General features: G+C 37.2%; 1 protein-coding gene across 1 annotated transcript in view; it reads left to right on the top strand.

The window, feature by feature from the left end:
- ERMP1 (endoplasmic reticulum metallopeptidase 1) overlaps positions 1-21790 on the top strand; it is a 48134-nt gene extending 26344 nt beyond the window's left edge. The window contains exons 7-15 of the mRNA XM_036738961.1: positions 1523-1735; positions 3673-3893; positions 8465-8639; positions 10543-10733; positions 14408-14560; positions 15644-15846; positions 16551-16669; positions 17304-17467; positions 18245-21790. Coding sequence (XP_036594856.1) covers positions 1523-1735; positions 3673-3893; positions 8465-8639; positions 10543-10733; positions 14408-14560; positions 15644-15846; positions 16551-16669; positions 17304-17467; positions 18245-18409 — 1604 coding nt within the window. The 3' untranslated portion in view covers positions 18410-21790. The remainder of the gene's footprint in view (positions 1-1522; positions 1736-3672; positions 3894-8464; positions 8640-10542; positions 10734-14407; positions 14561-15643; positions 15847-16550; positions 16670-17303; positions 17468-18244) is intronic.

The following is a 21790-nucleotide window of genomic DNA, read 5'->3' as shown; positions in this document are numbered from 1 at the left end:
GTGAGGCCTTCTGATGGGGTTTGTAGGAGGTTTGAATACCAGTGTTTATATGTTTGTGTAAGAGAAAGAACTTCATTTGCCCAAGAGGAATTGAAGCTTCTTCGTTGCCTTTGTTTTTTGAACTAGTGAACAAAGGGCAGTCTGTTCCAGTGGGAATAAAAGGGAACCTTTTTATTCCTTTTATGTTTCACTTTTGTTTCCTAACAAAAAATCTTAAAAAGATTCTGTGAAACAGTTTTATTCCATAGCACTCTAAGGAGGGAGAGGAGAGGCATGTTTAGGTCACTTACCGACTTGATCTTTACTTGTAGAGGTAGATGGAGTCAGCAGCTAAAGCGTTAGTAGTTAGGAATAATAATGATGATAGCCAGCATTTACGTAGCACTTTTAACATGTTATATACATTATCTCTTTTAATCCTTACAACAACTTTGTGAAATAGGGAATGTCACTATCCCCATTTTACAGATGAAGACTCTGAGACTTAGAGAGGTCAAGCGATATGCACCGGGTCACACAGCTGAAATGTCTGAGGCAGGATTTCCCTTCAGGTGTTCCCAACCCTTCAGTCCAGTGTTCTATCTCCCATGCCACATATTTGCCCACCGCAATATGAGCTTTATCATACTCATTCTAGGCAGCTATGCCTGGTATGGGATGGTAGCAGATATAACTGTTCTCCAAAAACGAGGGAGGTTGATTTCCTTGTGGGTCCCACCAGGGAATTGGACTCTCTTAGGATAAGACTGGATGGTCCATGGTGAGGTGCAGGTCCTAGCTAGGTTATACCAGACACTGTAAAGGAAGAGCCACATGATTGCCTAAGAGTTATTAGGCCATCCAGATACACCAGGGTTTATTCCCATGGCAGCCAGTGGACAATTGGATATTGCAGATAGAATTAGAAATGAGTAATTCTCTCAATTGGTGAACCCAAGGGAGGTGGGCACAGTCAGTATATGTTTTTTGCAGCATTCTTTTTGGCTGAACTGTGATAATGGACTGTTGTGACAGACTTTATGGGAGGTGTGACTTTGGAGGGAAGGGGGGTGACCAGTAAGCAAAGTGAAGCTGAAAAGGCAAGGATGATGAGCATGGAAAAGCACTTGATGTGTCACTGGTCCCCTTTTTGAACCCCAGAATACAGAGTTATCTGTAAAATTGATGATGGGTGAACTGTACTTTTCTAGCTTTAAATGATATAACTTGGCTAGATGGTGGTCATGGAAACTTTTTGAAGTTGTAGTTCAGGAGACTGGCAGGAATGAAATAAAGGACAGAATGAATGGACAGGAAATGGAAGCAGGGGACTTAGACAATATATTTCAGGAAATGTGATTGTGAAAGGAAAAAGAAAAATAGGAAGAATGTGAAGAGAAACATTTCTTTTTTTTTTACTTAAAACATAATTGAAGATCAGTTGATTCCCCTGGCTTAATTATTTCTATTTGAAAATATGTATAGAATAATTGTACATAGTATATTAAAATGATGTACTGTTTATGTCTGCCTTTTCCTATAGGTGACAACATTTTAGCTGTGCTTAAATATTTAGCTACATCTGATAGGCTGGCTTCTTCCTTTGAGTATCGACATGGAAACATGGTCTTTTTTGATGTGCTTGGCTTGTTTGTCATAGCCTATCCAGCTCGTGTTGGCTCAATAATTAACTACATGGTGGTAGTAGCTGTTGTCTTATATTTGGGCAAAAAATTCTTGAAGCCCAAACAGAAGGGTAAGTCTATATCTTCCCCATAAATACAGGACAATAGAATTTTTATGAGGCAAATCTTTATCTTTGCATTAAGTTATGGGAAAACTGTGTAGTGTGTGCGGTCCTAAGAAAGACTCCCACAAGTAGTCTATTATTCTACACACCTGTGTTCATTAGAGCATCTCATGGCTCTCAAAATCTTTTAGTCTGAAAGAAAATAGGAATTTATGCATTTTATGTACTAAAGTGCAAGTCAAGAAGTCAAGGGTTGCATAATGGTTAGGGTATTGGCCTTGGAGTTAAGGAGACTTAGGTTCAGTCTTGATATAGGGTACTGTGATCAAATCTGTGATTCTAGGGAAGTCACTTAGCTTCTTTATGGCTCAGTTGACTCCCAGCCTGAGATAGATGGATGGATGGATGGATGAATGGATGGATAGATAGATAGATAGATATAGGTAGATGTGATCTGAATCCTCATTGGAAATTTTCTCAGTTGATAAAATCAGTTTCATATATTCCTGTATGTATTTAGTACTGTACATAAACACCCACTACCCACATAATATGTACATATGCACACGTGTGTGTGTATGTGTAGGATGTATGTGTATATATGCATATGTGTGTATGCATATACACACACATATATACATATATACATACCCACACTTTGTATACATAAAATTTTTTTTACACACATAGACATTAATTAAAGGCAGGTAGGAGATGTAGTGGTTGGCGTCCTGGGCCATGGAGTCAGCAAGACCTGAGTTCAAATTTGGTTTTAGATATTTACTAAGTAGCTGTATAACCCTAGGCAAGTAATTTAACCTCCCTTTGCCTCAGTTTTCTCAACTGTTAAATGAGAATAGTAGCATGAGGTTGCTGTGAGGATCAATGAGATAGCATTTGTAAAGTGTTTATTGTAAAGTGCTTAGCATGGTGCCTGGCACATTGTAGGCTATATACAGATGCTTATTCCCTTCCCCTCTCCCACTAGATAGATAGGTGTATGTATATTTTATATATATATATCTAATACATCATTATAATACTAGATAGATGATATATATGATATATATAATACATTAGATATTTAATCTGATATGTTTTAATATTCATATAATGGAAATGTGTATTATGTATCTAATATGTGATATATTAGATATATAACCTAAATAATTACATGTAAATAATATGTTATAATAAAATGTATATAATATACACACATATCTACATATCTATTTGGTGGGGAAAGGGAAGGGAATAAGCATTTGCATGTAGCCTACTTTGTGCTAGGCACTGTATTAAGCACTTTCAACAACAGTTGAAATCAACAGTTTAGAGGTAGTATCTTACTGATCTTCACAACAACCCCATACTACTATTATCATTTAACAGTTGAGGAAACTGAGGCAAAGGGAGGTTAAGTGACTTGCCCAGGATCATACACTAGTAAATGTCTGAATCTGTATTTGAACTCAGGTCTTGCTGACTCCTGGCTCAACACTTATCCGTTGTGCCTCATAGCTGCCTGTAATGTTGTGTGCCACACACTTTACATATATATGTGTATGTGTGTACATGCATATAGACATGTATACACAACAGATATACTAGATGCTATCTAGAAGCCATCTAGACTTCTTCCACATCCACAGCACTGTACATTAACAATTTGGGGCTGACTTATTTGAATGCCCAGCATGATGACACGATTTCGTAGGTACCCAGTGAACATGAGTTGATTATCCTTGCTTATCTTTAGGGCAAGTTTTAATAACTTGAATTGCCTTTATTAGTGTTTAACAAATGTTATCATCAGTAAATCATTTTATTATTTATGACATTGAAGATTTTACTCTTTTAACTTTTACTGCAATAATTTTACCAGTTGGTTATACAGTCAGTTTGTTAAAGTTTGTAATCTAAACTTTTATTTTTCTTTTCTTTAGCTGCTAACTACACAAAGGATTTCTTCTGTGGGCTTGGCATCACACTGATAAGTTGGTTTACCAGCTTAGTTACTGTTCTTATTATAGCAGTGTTTATTTCTCTTATTGGACAGTCTCTTTCATGGTATAACCACTTTTACGTCTCAGTCTGTCTATATGGGACCGCAGCTGTGGCTAAGATAACACTTGTGCACACACTTGCAAAAAGATTCTATTATGTGGTAAGTGTTGTAGATATTTAGTGGTTGCTTGTTGCTTTCTTCTACAAGTGAAGAAAAACTGAGATCATAATTGTGGTGATGGAGAAGGACTAAACCTAAAAGTTTCATTTGACAGATACTGTCTTAGATGCCTTTTTGTTGCTATACTGCAAGTGTTTCCCAAATCAGGGGTTATGTTAAATAGGTCAGGGAGCTTGTAGTATGCTGAACTGCATTACAGTATTTGGTATTCTCATCAGTAAGGTGTTTCAACAATCTGACTAGCAGCTGTTGTGGGGGTGAAAGACCAACAGAAGCCCAACAACAAGCACGCTACCAGCATGCTGCAAAAGCACAGGTTCTTTTGATCTGCTTTAATAAGGAAAGCAACGTTAAGGGGTTGACAAGCTTACTTTAATTCAGCATACAAATATCACTCACTTAGTTCAAGGGAAAAAGCCAGCACCCTGAACTTCAGAGCAAATTACAAACAAATTACAAACATCAACAGACAGACCAAATACAGATTCATAGTTACCAACATCTAGGTTCAGCCTGGAAGCTCATAAAAAGGGCTGGCCCAGAGTCACGTGAGCCACCACTGCTGTGGGTAAGAGCACCAAAGAAGAGAAAGCCAACCCTTGGTTTTATATATTTTTCAGGGTTGGGGTGAGTCACACATGTGACTCAGCCATGTGACCTAGAATCGTCACAAAGAAGCGACTTAAATCCACGTGGTCTAAAAGCCTCTGCTGTCCCAGACATGTAAACTAGGCCCTCCTCTTAGCTCCACCTTGGGCCCCACCTTAGTTCCCAGTCCACACCCACGTAGGTTTTACACCTAATAGGGCTTTGGGCCTGGGGCTTAGCACCTAGTAAGACTCAATGAAATACACTGAATTACTCAAAGGAAACAAAAGCCAAACTCTTCAAGAGCATTTGGTTGAACTAAGTGCTAAGAGCCCATTTTGCTTACCAACACATAAGGCTTGTTAGCACAGGCTCTTTCCATCTCTTATTTATGTCCTCCTGTTTATACATATAACTCACTCCCCATCAGCCCTCTCCTTGTTACCCTTCTTCTTTGTGTAACCAAGAAAAGATGTTTTCTTTATTTATTATCAGTGGAAAAGAAATATTGCCAAACTTTTTAATGTTTAGTTAGAGTTACACAGTGAAACATTTTTAGAACAATTATCTTAGAAGAAGGTTTAAGTTATATTTTTCCAAAAAGTTTTTGGTTTTAATGCATGAATATTAAAAAACAAACCAATCCTGTAATGAAGAATCCTTGCCCTGAGGGAGGTAAACTTATTTGAATCAGCCATTTAGCCAGAAGAAAATAGGTCAAAAAAATCCTAGAATCAAGTATTTGACATAGGTACTATTTCATGTGTCTTTTCTCTCTGTAGATTCAAGGCAATTGATGGAAACATTTAGTGCTAATTAGATTCCGAAAATCGGCATTATTGTTAGATTTCTTTTTTTTTAATATTATTTTTGTGTGGCGTAGATTTCAATTGAGTATACTTTTTTTTAGGTAAAAACTGGGCAGGCTGCTTAACAATATTTTTCATAGATGCTTCAAAAAATTGGGAACTAGGATATAGGTTAAGCTACTACCTAAGAAGAGAAGTGCTCAAAAATTCAAGCCATGAAGTTTTGTTTACTCGATCCATTCAGCTCTCTGTCCAGACCAACTTCAGACAGGTTTTATGCCGTGTCTTCTCATGGTGCTTATGTTGCTGTTCCTAAGTTCTTTGGAAAGTTATAGAGACCTTTGAAGTTTTTTAGCTGTAGTCAGTTAAAATTCTAAGTAAATCAGCTTTCATAAGAACGCTTTCTATACCTCAGAGACTATCAGTTTTTCTTCTTTTAAAAACTTTAAACAAATGAGTTTTGTATTACATCTGCGACTTTTTTTTCTTTTTGTACCTTGTGACTTTTCCCCATTGACCAATTTGTAAAGATACTTGTTTGCTATTAAAAATAATATCAATTAAAGGATGATAAAGAACTCAGATAACTGAATTCTGGACATTTGTTAGACTCTTTTGCTTCCTGTGTTCTTTTCCTTTTGCCTTTGTGTTAATTTCATTAATGCTCTTGAATTTTCCCTTTATAAGCTTTTATCATGCTGTGAGTTTGTAAGAGAGCACATTGTTTGTATATTCTGGGTCTTTACAGGAACCTATCTCTAGTTATTAGAGGCAGCAGAATGTCCTACTATCTCATGTAGACAATTTCCTGTAAGAGAATCCTCTTTGTACACTAATAGAATTAATATTATTAACTTAAAAATTCTTAAATATAGCTTACTTAATTCTTTTTAAAAAGAAAAGAGCTTGGAAGTTGACTCTCTAACTTGAGCCGAAGTTTAAATTTGGAGAATTTTCAAAAGTTCGTCTAATCTTGGTTATATGTTTATTCTCAAAGAACTTAAAACTGAACGGAACTTTAAAGCTATCTTGTCTAGCCTCATCATTTAACCAGTGAGGAAACTCCTAGGGAGACTGGGGGACTTGTCTAAGGTCACCCAGGAAGTAAGAGATCCAGAATTTGAAAACAGGTCTTCCTATACAGGGAAAGAAAGTATGAGGTCATGATCTGTGATCACTTAGATCTCTGTTCTCCTTGAGTTTGCTGAAATGGTACTCCTTTGGCAATCATTTTTGGTTGACATGTACACCAAGAGTTTCCTCAAGAACTGTTTTCAACTTTATGATCGAGTTAGAAGGGCCCCAGTGGTATTAATGTAAAGTCTTATGTTTTTAAAATATACGTATACAGATTGTGTACAGTTCATTCTCAGGAAATTTCCAATTGAGATTTTATTATTGTTACTTATAAAATTATTTTTTGACTTTTTTCTGTTCCTTTTTTTCCTATCTGTTTTTATTGGTCCAGATTCCCTATTCAGGAATGTATGACAGAGACAGCCAGACAGTTAAGGAGAGGGTGAAGGGAGATGGTAAGGGCTTCGGAAAGTACTTGTTCTTTGGTCGCAGTTCAGATAATTACTTCACTGTGTAGTTTCACCTGTGTGAGTTAGCTTTGGTGAAGATGAAATTAGGAATCAGTATGCAGGTTGGATGGAAATAATTTATAGTGAAGTACAGAGCCGTGTCCTTTGAACTTCTAGAATGGGAATCTGTCTTAGTTTATTTCCTTCGTTGTGAATTGTGTGTGTGTGTGTGCGTGCGCGCGTGCACACATGTGTGTGTTCTCAAACACATGCCTACCTACCAACACATAAATTGTATAGATAAGGAACACTGCCTTGTATATAGTAGGTGCCTAATAAGTACTTGTTGAATTGAACGATTGAATTGAATGCCAACTTTTAGACCACTTGAATGAAGAAAGGGGAGACTAATTGAAGCTGCTAGGGGAGCAGATTGCCTTTGGTATCAGTAATTAGTTGTTATTTTCATTTGGTGTCCGAAAGATCTATTTTGGGGAGCAGGATCCACTGAACCTAAGGTACGTGTTGTAGTGATGGTTGGAGCAGTACTTTTATCTGAATTGTCTTCGCGTCTAGAAGAATTTTGCTCTCCCACTCCCTTCCATTCCTCTTACCTTCCTGTTGTTTAAATGTCTCACAGTAGTTCCCAGGGCAGAGATGTGGAGCCAGAATAAGAGCAGGGATTTTGGGTGGTAAGAGGAGCCTGATACAGTATGATGTAGGCAAAGCCTATGTGAGCTTTCTAATCATGGTGCCTCATACTGGAAAGCTAGATGAAAAGGAAAATGACTTTTTTTTTTAGTGAGACTTGGGTACCCATTTAAAATGTACATTATTAGTATTCTATCACTGGTGCTGTTACTATTACAACTCTGAACAACAAGAGTGATGGCCTTATTAGCAGAGGAGAGGATGCTATGAGGGCACATGTAGTCAGATACAGAGACTACATTGTCAGATGTAGGCTACATATTTGTTTTAATTTTTTTTTAATAAGAAAGGGTTCAGTTCCAAGGTGGTGAGAGGCAGTTGGAAGATATAAGTGTTATAGTTAGTAAAAACAAAAGGTGTAAAAAAAACCAACAAAAAAAAGTCAGGTTAGCATGGAGGCCATGTGATCTAATGGGCTCAGAGTTGGGAGACTGGGGTCCAGTCCTTGTCTCTGATAATTTATTAACTGTGTGTCCCTAGGCAAATCATCTAATCTCTCTGCCTCAGTTACCTCGTCTGTAAAATGGGCAGACCAATATTACTTCACAGGGTGATGGTAGGGGAAGCATTTTGTAAAACTTAAGGCACTATATAAATGTGAACTGTTTATTTAGAGTAGTTAATTAGTTCCAGAAGAAGCATGGTTTTAGGTGGATTAATATTTTAGGGCACAGTTCCATAGGAGAAAATGTCATAACAACCTCTCAGCTCAATAGTGTTTCAATAGAGTTTCACAACTTTGGTTTGGTTATAAGGTATTAATAATACTGCAGAACAGTAATAATGAGGAATTCTTTGCCTAGGTGTGCCTGTATGGGAGGAGTTGCTTTGTCAGTGTTAACTTAAAAGGATACTGACATGATTACATTAAATTAAAAAAAAAACTGTCCCATGAAAATTTCTGTTTTTCTTGCAGCACACAAGTGAACAATACCTGGGAGAGGTGTTTTTTGACATCTCTCTGTTCGTGCATTGTGGTTCTCTTCTTCTGCTCACTTCGCAAGGACTGTGTTCTGCATTTATTAGTGCTATCTGGGTGGTGTTCCCGTTGATCACAAAGCTGCTTGTCAATAAAGAATTCAAGCAAAATGGTAGGAAATTTTTTCATACAATTGAAGGGGAGAAATTTCCCCCAATTATACATCCAGGTATGTTTCTTGGGCATGTTTTTTCACCTTGATCTGTGCTGTGTAGGGTGTTTTTTGTTTTAAGTGCCAGACTACTTTATCATAATAGTTCTCTTTCCTTTCAGTTCTCTAGGTTAACATTGATAGGGGTCGTGTATAGGAGATAATTCATTTTGCTATTTCTTATTTTGTTAGACTTTTACAATAATCTAAGTAAAAAATGATAAAAAAGTATACCTGCTGTTCTAGCAGATATAGCTGAGTGACTTCTAACATTAAAAATTGAAATACCTAGGCTCAGAAATGAGTGCTTTGAGAGAAAATTAGGCTCATCTTGCTTTGGGGCTGAGTTTTCTAGAATAGTGTTCCATTATCCCTTCCACAGGATAGTCTCTGTTTTTTCTTTAGCTAAGGACATGGTAATTACCACTAGCTACTTGTCTTCCTTTCTGCTTCTCCCTTCAAAATGGGACAATAATGTACTTGTCAGGACTTGGTGAATAAGTAATTCACCATCTCCTATAGATTACAGTAGTCTCCTTAATTTGGCTCCGTTGGGAGTTTCTTCAATTTGCAGGAATTGCCTCACAGTCCCCTCATTCTGGCTGTTGATATGGGGTTCCGGTTAGTCTGTCAAGCAGTAGTCTTATTAGTTTCCAAGACCTGTTGTAGCCTTCACTTGAATTTTTCTAAAACGGTAAAAATATTTAAATTTTAAGTACTTTGTAACTCTGTCTCTAGTTTCCAGAGATCCTCAGGTTACAGATGCTATGAGTAGGTGGGATCCCCAGCCTAAGTTTGAAGTTAATGATTAGACAGTGGAGAGAAAAGCACCCTTTGAAATCCCCTATGCTGTTCTTTTTTCTCAGCCCCTTCGATATAGATCACAAACAAAAACAAATCTAAAGAATGATTTGAAACTGTTGGAAAGTCAATTATGTGTGAGTTCAGAGGCCTCTGTTATCCTACTAACATGCGCCCCTAGGCTTTTCTCCTGCTGAATCCAGTATACTTTCATTGAATCACAGGAGATGGAGCTAGATGATGAAAGGAAAACCAGTACCATGCCCTTGCGATGCTTACATTCTTTTAGGGAGATACAGAGACAGATACTGGCTTTCCATGATAATTTAAAGAGAAAGAGAAGGAAATTAGGAGGGACTTCCCTTAGTATATGGATGGCACATGAACTGAGCCCTGGGAAGGAAGTGTCTTCCTTTTTTTTTTTTGGTCCTGACTAGATGAATCTTGTTGTTGTCTACCTGTGCTCCTGCTGTACTTCTAGTATCTTATTCGTCTTGGCTTCTGTCACTTGGATTCTTTAACCTGGGTCATTTCTGTTCTATTAGGCGTGATAACCTGTTATCCTTGTAACATCCTGATATAAATCCAAATTTTCTCTGCTTTATATCTCTAATTCCTTGTCTTTCTTCAAGGCTCAGTTCAGATGCCATCTTTTCTGTGAAGCCTTTTTTAAGCACTTCATGCTCCCCCACATTGTAAATAATCCCTACATCCTGAGTTTTCGTCATCCCATGCTTGTGTGCATGTTGTAGCCCTGCCTCCAGTAGAATGTTAAGTTCTCGGGATCAGCGACTATTTCATTTGTCTTCAACAAACACACCCACGTATTACATACACACACGTATATTTTTTATATACTACCATATCTGAATCAGCCTGCCTTCTTATTCTCCATTTGGAGTTTCACAAGGGTGATAATAATGTTGAACATTCTTCCTCTAAATGTTTTAAGTAACTAGTAGATATCCTATAATCCTCTTCAAATTTATGCTGATGATTTAAAATCTAGATCTGATTTAAGGATAGATTGTAAACTTTTTTTTTTCTTTTCTCTGCCTTACAGGTGCCAAAGGAAGATTTATCATGATTTACCTTCTGGGCATGTTTATTCCATATCTTTATGCACTGTACCTCATTTGGGCAGTGTTTGAAATGTTTACACCCATCTTAGGAAGAAGTGGTTCAGAAATCCCACCTGATGTTGTGTTGGCTTCCATTCTGGCTCTCTGTGCAATGATCTTGTCTTCCTATTTTGTAAGATAAATTTTAGTTTTTCTTTTCAGTAGCCAATCTTTTCAAGTGCCAGTTTGTGGTAAATGTAGCAGTACTAGGTTATGTCTATATTTTAGTAATTGGAGAGGATAATTAAAAGGGACAAATAGCATCATAAGTATAGTTGAATGAAAAATCTTTGGGTTACATGACCTAAGCAAATTATTTAATTTTGACCCTGGTCTCTACTTAAAATTCTTTCTAAATTCTGCTTTGAGATTGCAGAAGCTTTTGTAGATGACAGTTGAGTTCCATTAGTGGAGTTCACTTGGTACGGAACCTCTCTGAATGGTTATTGATGTTTTTTACGAACCTTTAGGAGTAAACACATAGCATTTAGGTCACATATCACAGCTGGGGCAGGGGAAGCAATATTCATGGATCTAGTAATAATTTAGTAGTAATATCCTACTCAAGGTGCACGATTGATCTAAGTAATTAGTCAATAAGCATTTATTAAAATGAGAGGGTTGAACTATATGACCTATTAAGATTCCTTTTAGTTCCAAATCTGTGATCCTATAATTATATTACCTGGTATGTTGTGAAACTCCTCTGCTTTTATTGCTGGGAAGAAACTAGAGGAAAGAGAAGTCAAACATGCTATGATTCATTAAGGTTTTTAAGAGAGAAGAATGCCCCTTGGAAGACTTCTTATAATGAAATAACTAGGTAACTTCTTGACGTTGTAGATTATAATGATTTTTATATTTCCCAGCAATATCAGAGTTAGTTTCTTGTTAACAAAGAAACTTCTCTGAAGAATGCCACTTGAAACCTACTATGTCTTTCAGTGATCTTTTCTTGACATCCTTGTGGATTTATTAAAATTATTAAAATTATTTTCTTGAATCCAACTAAAATTGATTTAAGGAACATATTAATTAAAACTTTAGGATTACCACACAGTCAAAAGATTTGTTTGAACCCTGATTCTGCTACTTTAATGTCTATGAGCCTCACTTTTCCTCTCTGTAAAATGGGGAGTATACTTGCTTCTGCCTCTGATGATTGTTGTGAAGAACACAATGAGATGAATGAATGAGCATAGATTAACACACTTGTTATGTTCTAAGAATTGAGCTAAGTATTGGGCATGCAGATAGGAAAATAGAGAGAACCCCTGCTCTGAAGGTATTCACATTCTAATGGTGGAGACAACGTATAAAGAAAGTTCAGTCTCAGGGATGATGGGAAGGGCCAGATTTCCTAAGAGTACAATTATAGGGTGGGAATAAGGCTCCAGGATTCTGAGCTTATATCAGTAGGTCAGGTGATAGTGCCAGGGGCCTAGAGGACCCAGAGAGACAGTAGGAGAGCATATGGTGTGGCCTGATCTTCCTTATTTCACCAAAAGGAATAGGTTTGGGGGGTGGGGGGAGGGGACCTGTGGCTTCGAGGCCACATGTGGCCCTCTAGGTCCTCAAGTGCAACCCTTTGACTGAATCCAAACTTCACAGAATAAATCCGTTTATTAAGGGAGGAGAATTTCCTTTTGTTAAGGGTATTTGTTTCCTCTGCTATGTCAGTGTTTGTTGGGTCCTCCAAAGGAGGTGGGCATAGAAAAACAAAGATGAATACTTTTTACATCTCAGAAAGCTGAGAGAAAGTTGAAACCATTGCTTAAACTTGGCTAACTTGTTTTTGATTGTTTCTGCCATACGTTTCTTCCATGGACTATGGATAATCGAGATGTCTGAAGTGTGACAATAGACGTGATAGAATGGTGAACCAATCCAGGACAGGGCAGTGCTAGACTACCTTACTCATATTTACCACCCTCTAGCTTAAAGGGAAAAGAGATCAGTACCTCACAGAAGCGTTCTATCTGGGGGTAACAGCTAGATTTTCACAGTTGTGAATACAGGTTAGAGAAGAGAAATGTTGGAAGGCTGGAATAACTAAGCACTTTGTTTACTTTGCTTGTTATTTATATGGTTTAAGTGTGGACAGAATTGCTAAGACTGGGTCTACTTAGAGTTCCTTAGTTTGTACTGGAAGGTGAAAAGTATTTGAAACTCTTCTGACATTATTTTTATCTTCAGCCTCTACTACCTGTGTTTGGATAGGTCACTTAACCATCTGTAACATGAGGCAGTTAGACTAGAAATCTCCAAGGCCCCTCCCAGCCTTTAGAAAGATTGAGTGCCCTGCCTGAGGACACAGAGATAATAAATAGCACAGCTAGGATATGAACCCAGGGCCTCTCGCTTCCAAATCCCATCAGTAGTCAACAAGCCTTTATTAAATGCCTACTGTGTGCCAGGCACAGTGCTAAGCAAGTGTTCTTTCTACCACTGTGTGGAATCTACCTCCTAGGATGGACATTCCCTAGGTTTTACATAGTTCAGGAGGTTCTGGTAAGGCACTTTTCTGCTTAGCTGTGAGTCCTCTAGCAGCAGACAAGGATTGTTAGCAGTATAGTGCTTGGTTAGCTATCACCCATAGGACAAAAGGCGGTCTCTTCTGTTGGTCATTTAAAGCCATATGGCTCCATTCTCCTTCCACATTACTCCCTTTGATACATATGATGTTCCAAACTAACTGGCCTACTTTCATCTTGTTTATTTTTATTTCTCTTCCTTATTGATTGGATGTTGATAACTTTAATGGTTATGCGATCTTAAGTGAGTCACTTCTCTAGGCCTCATTTTCTAGTTGTTTGCTTAGTTTTTAATCCAGTAATAATGGTGGTGATAGCTGACATTTATATGATGCTTTAAACTTTGCAGAGTCTTTTATATACATTTTTATCCTCCCAACTTAGTGAAATATGTATTAGAAGTATTATTATTAGCACCATTCTACAGATACAGAAGCTGAGGCCTAGAGAGGTTAAGGGACTTGTTTGTGGTCACACAGCTAGTAAGTGTCTAAGATGGAATTTGAACCATGGTCTTTTTGACTCCAAATCCAGCATTATCTCTTAGGCCAGGATGATCTTCCAAATGCCAATTTAGAGCTGGTTTAATTCTGCCATTGACAAAATGCTGTAAAGCCATGTCAGTATATTTTAGGCTGTGTTGTTTAGAAGTTGTATGTAGAAAATAAGCTCTTTGAGGGAAGTTTACCATCTCATTTTATATCCCCATTGCTTCACACGGTACTAGGCACACAGTAGATACTTACTATTTATTGATTGTTTTTAAACATTTATTACCAGCTTTGAAGAGATTTAGAGATACCACTCTTACAATTTAATGCTGCTGCTGCTGTTTTCTTACTTGGCAGCACAATTGGATATTATTCTTTTTTGGTGCGGTGCCAAGGTAGTATTATAGTGTTATGGTAAGAGAATGAATGGGTGTGAATGGGGCGCGTAATCATTTGAGAGCATACAGAAAATTCACCCCCTATTTTATTTTCCCCAGTTCCTGACTAGCTGCGTGTAAAGTCAGGCAGTGTTATGGCTGATGTGACATACACAGCTCTCTGTATAACAAAATCTGCTCTGCCGGGATCCCCTCACCCAATCAGTAGCCTCTTTGTGTCAAAGAAGTACTGGATAGTTCTATGTAGGAAATTCCTTGTGACTTTATTTTTGTTATATGGTAGAAAAAGCCTACAGTATGATTCAAGTCAACTTGAGTGCTTTTAACTGTATCTTAACCAATGTTATTTGTTATTGATGCCTATTTTTGTGTTTTGTACTTCAGATGACTTTCATCTACCTTGCCAAGAACACAAAGGTGACAGTATTTGCTTTGGCTTCAGTATGTGCAGTTACATTCCTTCTTGTTTGCAGTGGCATCTTCTTTCCATATAGTGCTGATCCTGTTAATCCAAAGCCCAAGAGAGTCTTTCTTCAGGTAAAAACAAAACTATATATATATATATATATATGTATATGTATATGTATATATTAAAAACAACAACCTTTTTATTCTAGTTATTTTAAGGTTTTAGGAAGATTTTGAGCTTCATTAGTCATCAGGAAGCCAGACTCCCATTCTTGGTCTGAACTTTCTAAGCTGATCTTGGCCTTTTTGGTGTATAGCAGTAAGGAAAAAGCTAAGTCGTGGTATGCTCATCAAGAGGAGCATTTGTCAGCTGGACATGAGAGTTAATAGAAACATGTTCACTTAGCCACACCAGAACAAGCAAAAATAAAATGACATGTTTTCAAAATGACTACATTGAGGAAATGTGTGAGGAATAGATATTAAGTTTTAATACATAATTGCTATCAATATATTTATATAAATTGTCTTAGGATAAATTTAAAGTTGTATTTCCCTAGACTGACAACAGATCTGAACGCCCCTAAACTTTGGCAAAATCAGGCTGTTTTGGTGAAATTGATTTGAAATGACTTCTGTAGCATCACATGATAATGGAAACTGCTGAATAACATGATCCTTGCTCATCCTTTTGGATAGTTGGAATCCACCACTCTGAGCTGCTGTAAAGGAATACTAGTACTTGATTAGGCTCGGCCTCCTTGTTGTCTTCTTACCCTTATTTTTGATAGAAGTTAACAGGTTGTTAAAGAAAAATAGAAGGGAATTAGGAATCCTGGATAATTCTTAGGTTGTTTAAATGGCCCCTAAGTTATTGACAGTTGGATATACTTTATCTTGAAACAAAGTATGAGTGAAGAACTAAAGTAGGAGGTTCCTGAATAGAGATAAATTGTCATAGGAAATTAACTTGGGGAACAAATGAATACATATGGTATGGAGAAATCTTGTTTTATCATTACCACATTAAAGAACCATTTATGGGAGGTTCACCTTGGTTTCAGTGACTCAGGTTATCTCAGTACTTAAGTAACTGTAAAGTTTACGTCACTGTTCAGGGAGAACTGCATTTTTTATTTTTAAAACTTGCTTTATCCTTTTTTATTTTTTGTTTATTTTTTATTAATCAGTGTTCTTAATTTTTCTCTAAAGCATGTAACTAGAACATTTCATGGCTTGGATGGAAGTGTAGTGAAGAGAGACTCTGGAATATGGATTAATGGATTTGATTACACTGGAATGTCTCACATCACTCCTCATATCCCTGAGATCAATGACACCATCAGAGCCCCCTGTGAGGAGGCAGCTCCCCTCTGTGGTTTCCCTTGGTATCTTCCAGTGCACTTTTTAATCAGGTTGGTAGGAACATTGTTATTTGTAGGTCCCTTTGTGGATGGAGATTTTCTAATATCTATTAGTGACTCAGTGTTTCATTATTATTTATGCTGATGAAGGATCATAAACCCTTTCTACTTTATGTTATTTCGAATTCTGCTTGTTTTGTGGGATAAAGTTTCTTACTGTGATGGTTCAGCTGAGGTTTGTCAACCTCAGGGATTCTGTCTTTGGGAACTTTGGAAAGGGTAGGCTTGCTCAGGAGCCTCTGTTGTGAGACAGCAATTGAACAGGAAGCTTCGATCTCATTTAGCTTGTTTAGGTATTTTTGAAAAATCTGAAAATTTTTTTGGAAAGCCTTTATATTTTGGGAAGGAAAGCCTGGCCCAAGGCAAGAAGAGAGAGAAGGAGGAGGGCGATGGTAGCAGGGATTGAAGCCTTTTTTATTAACCTGACTTTTGGTGATATATTTTTGACTATTGACTAATTCCCTTGGGCTTTCAGGAGGTGCTGCTTAGATTCTTTACCCACAGAGAGAATTAACTGGTTGATTTTTGAAATCACAGTTTATTGCCATAGAAACTACTACTTTAATATGCAGGAGACATCTTCAGTGATTCAGATGCTGTGCTGAAAAAAGTGTATGTTATTGCATCTTCACTTGAGATTCTGTAATATATGAAAAACAATTCTAAAGCTCTAAATATCCTTTTTTTCAAATAAGGAAAAACTGGTATCTTCCTGCACCCGAAGTTTCTCCCAGAAAGCCCACTCAATTTAGGCTTATATCCAAAGAACAAACACCCTGGGAGTTGTCTATGAAGTTAACTTTTGAAGTAACAGGTAAGATTAATCAGCCTTCTTTTTACTTTCTTTTATTTGGTGTTTTTCTAATCTAATATTATGATCAGTAAGTTTAGAAAGGTTTGTAGTTTCTCTAAAAATAGTTGAGCCTGGTTAGGATCATTATCATACTTCGAGTTAGCATTTACTACCTTGATTTGGAGACTGGGCTTAAGTTCAGCCTTTCCTTTGACACAAGTAGACTTGTTTTATTGATCTCGTCCTCTTTTGCTGTTCTTCCCATGGCCTAAATCCAAATTATGGTTCTTTGTTTTGTTTGGTAGTTTTATTTACAGGGCAGTATTTGATGTGGGAATAGTTGTCATTTCTATAATGTGGTAGAGTTGCTCTTTGAAAGCGAGCACAAATGCCAGATCTCATAGGCGATGTCTCTCCTCATCAGAACCATGGCATGTTTGGGGGCTGTGCTGAGGGTTGTACATATCAGCCCTCCCAGAAACTGAAACTCATTCTCCTGACAGGTCTGAACTATGTAAATATGAACTAGGGTTTTGGGGTGAGTCAAAAAATATTTGGGACTTGAATACTCACAGATGGGTTTGGGCAGGAGAGTGCTGACTTTTTACCATCATGATTTTCCTTAATTTAAATTATTCTACTTTTTATTATATAGGGCCTAGTCACATGTCATTCTATGTCCGAACACATGAAGGGTCAACACTTTCCCAATGGTCTCTTGGCAATGGTACACCAATTACCAGTAAAGGAGGAGATTATTTTGTATTTTATTCTCATGGACTACAAGCTTCTCCCTGGCAATTCTGGATAGATGTGCAGGTGGGAAGAAGAAAATTGATTTTGTTTTCCAGCACTTTTTACTTTAGAAATTTCTATAACATTGAACTTGTCATTGAACTCAGCTAGGCCATATGGGCTAAAATCACCACACTGGAGATTAAAGGGAGTGATGGTTCAGGGGAGAGGTGGTTCCAGAAGGAAAGTGGTACCTCCTTGTGGTTAGGCATGATGTTTACAAAATGTGTGCACCAGGGTGACTGTGAAATGGACTACCTGAACTGGAATTAATTTAAAGCAGAATCAAATCACCCAGTACTTTGTACCTGTTCCATACATGTTAGGTGCCTTGAGTGATACGTTTTGTTTGAACTCTGACCCAGGTTGAAGAGCTTCATGATAGTGAGTTTCTCTTCTGCCTTGTTGGGGAAACATGATTAGCATAAGACAGAGCAGCTTGGTTGGAGACTTTACCTTATTTGGTTAAAAAATTTATTTAAAAAATATTTTTAAAATTCTTACAGCAAGACGTCATTGAAAGTATTAATTTCTCCAAGCTATTTAAGTTGGCTACTGACACAAGCTTGATGACAAAATTGTGTTTTTCTTTTTATTCTGGCATGTAAACTGCCCATTTCTCTCACTCATCATCATTCTGCTCATTGAGGCTCTTTATGGGATACAGATATATGCCTTTTATTTTCCCTAGTGCCTCCCATTTAGGCAGGTTTAAATTGTATTTGGAATGAAATGATGATAATTAGGTCAGGATAAGAGGGACTCAATGCTAAATGAAATCTGCCCCTTTCTTTCTGCCAGGTCTCAGAAGAACATCTTGAAGAAATGGTCACTGTGGCTATAGCTGGTCATTACTTTTCTGGAGAGGACAAGGGGTCTCCCCAGCTGGATGCCTTGAAGGACAGGTTCCCAGACTGGACATTTCCTTCTGGTTGGGTTTGTACCTACGACTTATATGTATTTTAGTCTCCTTTGTCAGGTTGTAGGAACATGGCTAGTGCCATACTCCATTCCTGTGCAACACGGACTTTTACCATAGAAAGGTAGTTGGCTTGATTCAGCAGTTATTTTCAGGAGTGCTCTGTTGCTTTCAAGTGTGGTATGGAAGCTGAACTTCTTAAAAATTGGGAGGAGAGCCCCTCTTGACAACTAATGGTTTTGCTTTTCCTTGCTTCAGCTGGAAGAGAGGCTGGGAAAAAGCTTCAAGCAGCAGAACACTAGATGGTATGTTGGGGTATGGCCTTTTTAATTCTTGAAAATGCCAGGGAGTGAAGCCCATGTGGGTATTGCCATTTGTAAGGCTGTCTCATCTTATGTGACCTTTTTAAAAAAAAAAAAGGGAAAAAAACACTACTCTGTAAAATTTTCCCTCAGGATCATGTAGAAATTAAATGATGTCGAATTAGTGTTATGGAGGGAAATAGCATTTCTCATTTAAAGCCATAGAGCATTTTTGTGTTGTTCAGTGGGTAGAACAACATATGAAGTAGTGATTCTAATTAGAACTGGGCTGCATAGGGGATAATATGATTGTGTGAAGAGTTGGAACTGAACAGATGATCTCTCAAAGTCTCTTTCTAGCTCTAATGAACTAGAATTCTTAAACTGAAGAGTGCCCATGCATTACTGCACTTGGAATATTCACCAATATTGGGAATTGCATGCCAGTGTCTTGGATCACCATTGTGTATCTTGGCTTTGGTGTTTTCAATGCCTTATATTCTCCTAGAAATCTGCGTACTTGCTCTTTAGGGAATGGAGAAGCCAGATTTTCCTTTGGATTCTCACAGGCCTTTCTTTTCAAAGTACTGTTAGTACTGGGTCCAGACAGAGAGAGATGCAAGATGATCCTGACTTCCTGCATCAGAGCACTGAGCTGCCACTTCGGCCTTTTTTTTAAAAGTGTGGTTGAATATTTTAGAAATATTTATTCTGATTTCTTTATTACTTAGGATTCGTTATTTTTTTGGGTTATTTCTGCATCTTTTAGATATTTATTTATGCAGAAGACACTGCACTGGGTTCATGTCGCATTCTACAGTATGATTATTTCTATAAACCCATTTCTTTATTGTTTAGCGTGACTAGTTTACCTTGAGTTTGAAGATGTGTTTTAGTTAGATTGGACACCTGAACATACAGTGAAAGTGTGGTAATGCCCAGGAATTTGGTATTTGATTTGTGACGTTTTTTCATTTTGAAAAGTTTTTTATATAGCTTCTTATAGGTGGCTTTCCAGCAGGAGAAATGCCATCATATGGATAGTAAACTCTACTGGATTTTCTTTAATTAAAAATAAAATAAGAGGGTACATAGACATACTTGTTGAGCTTCAACAAGTACACAGAACCATAGACTAAAAATTCATTTGTTTTATTAAGATAAAGTAGATGAGGCCCCTTGATTAGAGATGATAAACAAATAAGTGTCTACCTCTCTGAAATGAGCACAATCTATTGAATATATTCAATATATTGAAGTGGGAGGAAGGTGGAGAGAAAGGGTGATCTGTTTTCACAATCTGAGGACCATAGAATAGGATAGTTTGCTTAAACCTTCTCTGTAAGTTGCCTAATATGTGGCTCATTCAAACTAAAGTGGATTCTGTAGACTGCAGACAGCATGACTACCTGAATGCTAGGTGCCACAAGGCCTATCTTATTGCAGCATTGCTTTCAGGAAGCTTAGCTTTTTCAGAGACACCACACTTTCCATTCATAACCCACTTCAAAGGGCTGCAGAGTCTGCGTCTGGCTACCACTAGGCCTTTTGATGATAGTTCATTTCTGATTTTGTGTTGCTGAAGGTTTGAGGTATTTGGGTACAGCTGTTGTAGATAATTCTATCCCACTGTTATGAAAAGGAGATGGATAGAACAGAGATTCTCTAGAAATTGCTAAATAGGTGCAGATTTTCTGTTCTTGTGCCTAACCTGAAATCTGAAATAATTAGATTTATTATTAGGAATAGATATAACTGTCCTAGAAAGAAAAGTAATATTTCCCCAGTGAGTTTTTCCTGGATAAGGAGGGATGCTGCTACTCACTTTTGATGATAATCATGATTTTCTTCTTTACTTTTTAGAATATTTGTCCTTTTAAAAAAAATAGTCTGCATTTAATTGGGTTGATCATTATGAAGTTTGGCTGTCATAGGACTTGGGCTTTCCAGGTGGTTAGTACAGAGATACCCACTAGTCTATTGGAATGTCAACGCAAAGATTCCATTTACACATTATATGCCAGAAATGTTCAAATAAATAAAACACTCAGAGCTATTTAATAAGCACATTGAGCTGTTCTTGTCACATCAGTAGCATCTGGAATAAATGAGCTCATATTTTTTAGAGCCTCTGACAAGATCAGTGACTCATTTTGAAAAAGGTCTTTTAAAATCATAACAAATGTTCCATTTTATACAGCATCTTAGCTGTAAGTAGCACAATGTTTGGGGAAAGTGTGAAGAAGGCTGACTTAGTTGTTTCTGAATTTTACATTGTGCCTCTGACTTTAAGAATGGTTGTCACATGCAGTTTCCTGTTGTCACAGTTTAACAAATGTAAATAAGCATGCTATTAACCCTTAAAATGTTACCACTGGAGCAATAATTGTGTGCATATTTGAGGAATAGATAGCCAGCTTGTTGACTCAGGAAGTCTTCTTTATAAAAATAAACACACAAATTGTGTGTATGTACGTACATATGCGTGCACACGTGCACAGACACACACGCACACACACAATTGTTAATTTGAATTGCCTGGTTTGTTTTGGATTATTGAAGATTTACTTGCTGCCTTATGTGACTTAAACTTTTTAACATCCGGCTTTCTTTTTATATGGAAACATTGTTCAGCCTCTGAAATTCTCCCTAATTCCTTTCTCTTCCATTCAAGGGTTGCGTAAGTTTTTAAAAATCTGTTTTGTTTGTAAAATTGCAATTAAAATACAATTATGATTGCTCTTTAAGATGAATGATATGACCAAAGAATACAACATTTTAACTGGAATGTGTATTATGGTAAGACTTCTGCCTTTGATTGAAACTGTCCATCTCAGCTTCATAGAAATTAGTCAAGTTCTTTGGGAGTTGCTAGTTGCTCAGCTGCAGAGGATTGGAGGGGATTGCTACTGTTAAATCATCAACATTTGAAGTGTTAATACATTTTTTAAAATAAAGAGATAGTAAAAATGAGTTGAGGCTCAACTAGTCAACCATGTTGTATTCCTTTTCTCTTTTATCGTCCTACCTTTTGCCATCCACTCTTGATCTAGAAACCCTCCCAAGTTTTTCCTTACTGTATGTGGCTTTTAACCTTAACCTGTCATTAAAAGTTGAAGCAATTAA

This window comes from Trichosurus vulpecula, chromosome 9 (assembly GCF_011100635.1).
Source record: "Trichosurus vulpecula isolate mTriVul1 chromosome 9, mTriVul1.pri, whole genome shotgun sequence".
Lineage (NCBI taxonomy): Eukaryota > Metazoa > Chordata > Mammalia > Diprotodontia > Phalangeridae > Trichosurus > Trichosurus vulpecula.
The sequence above is the reverse complement of the archived record's forward strand: the minus strand, read 5'-3'. Positions and strand labels throughout refer to the sequence as shown.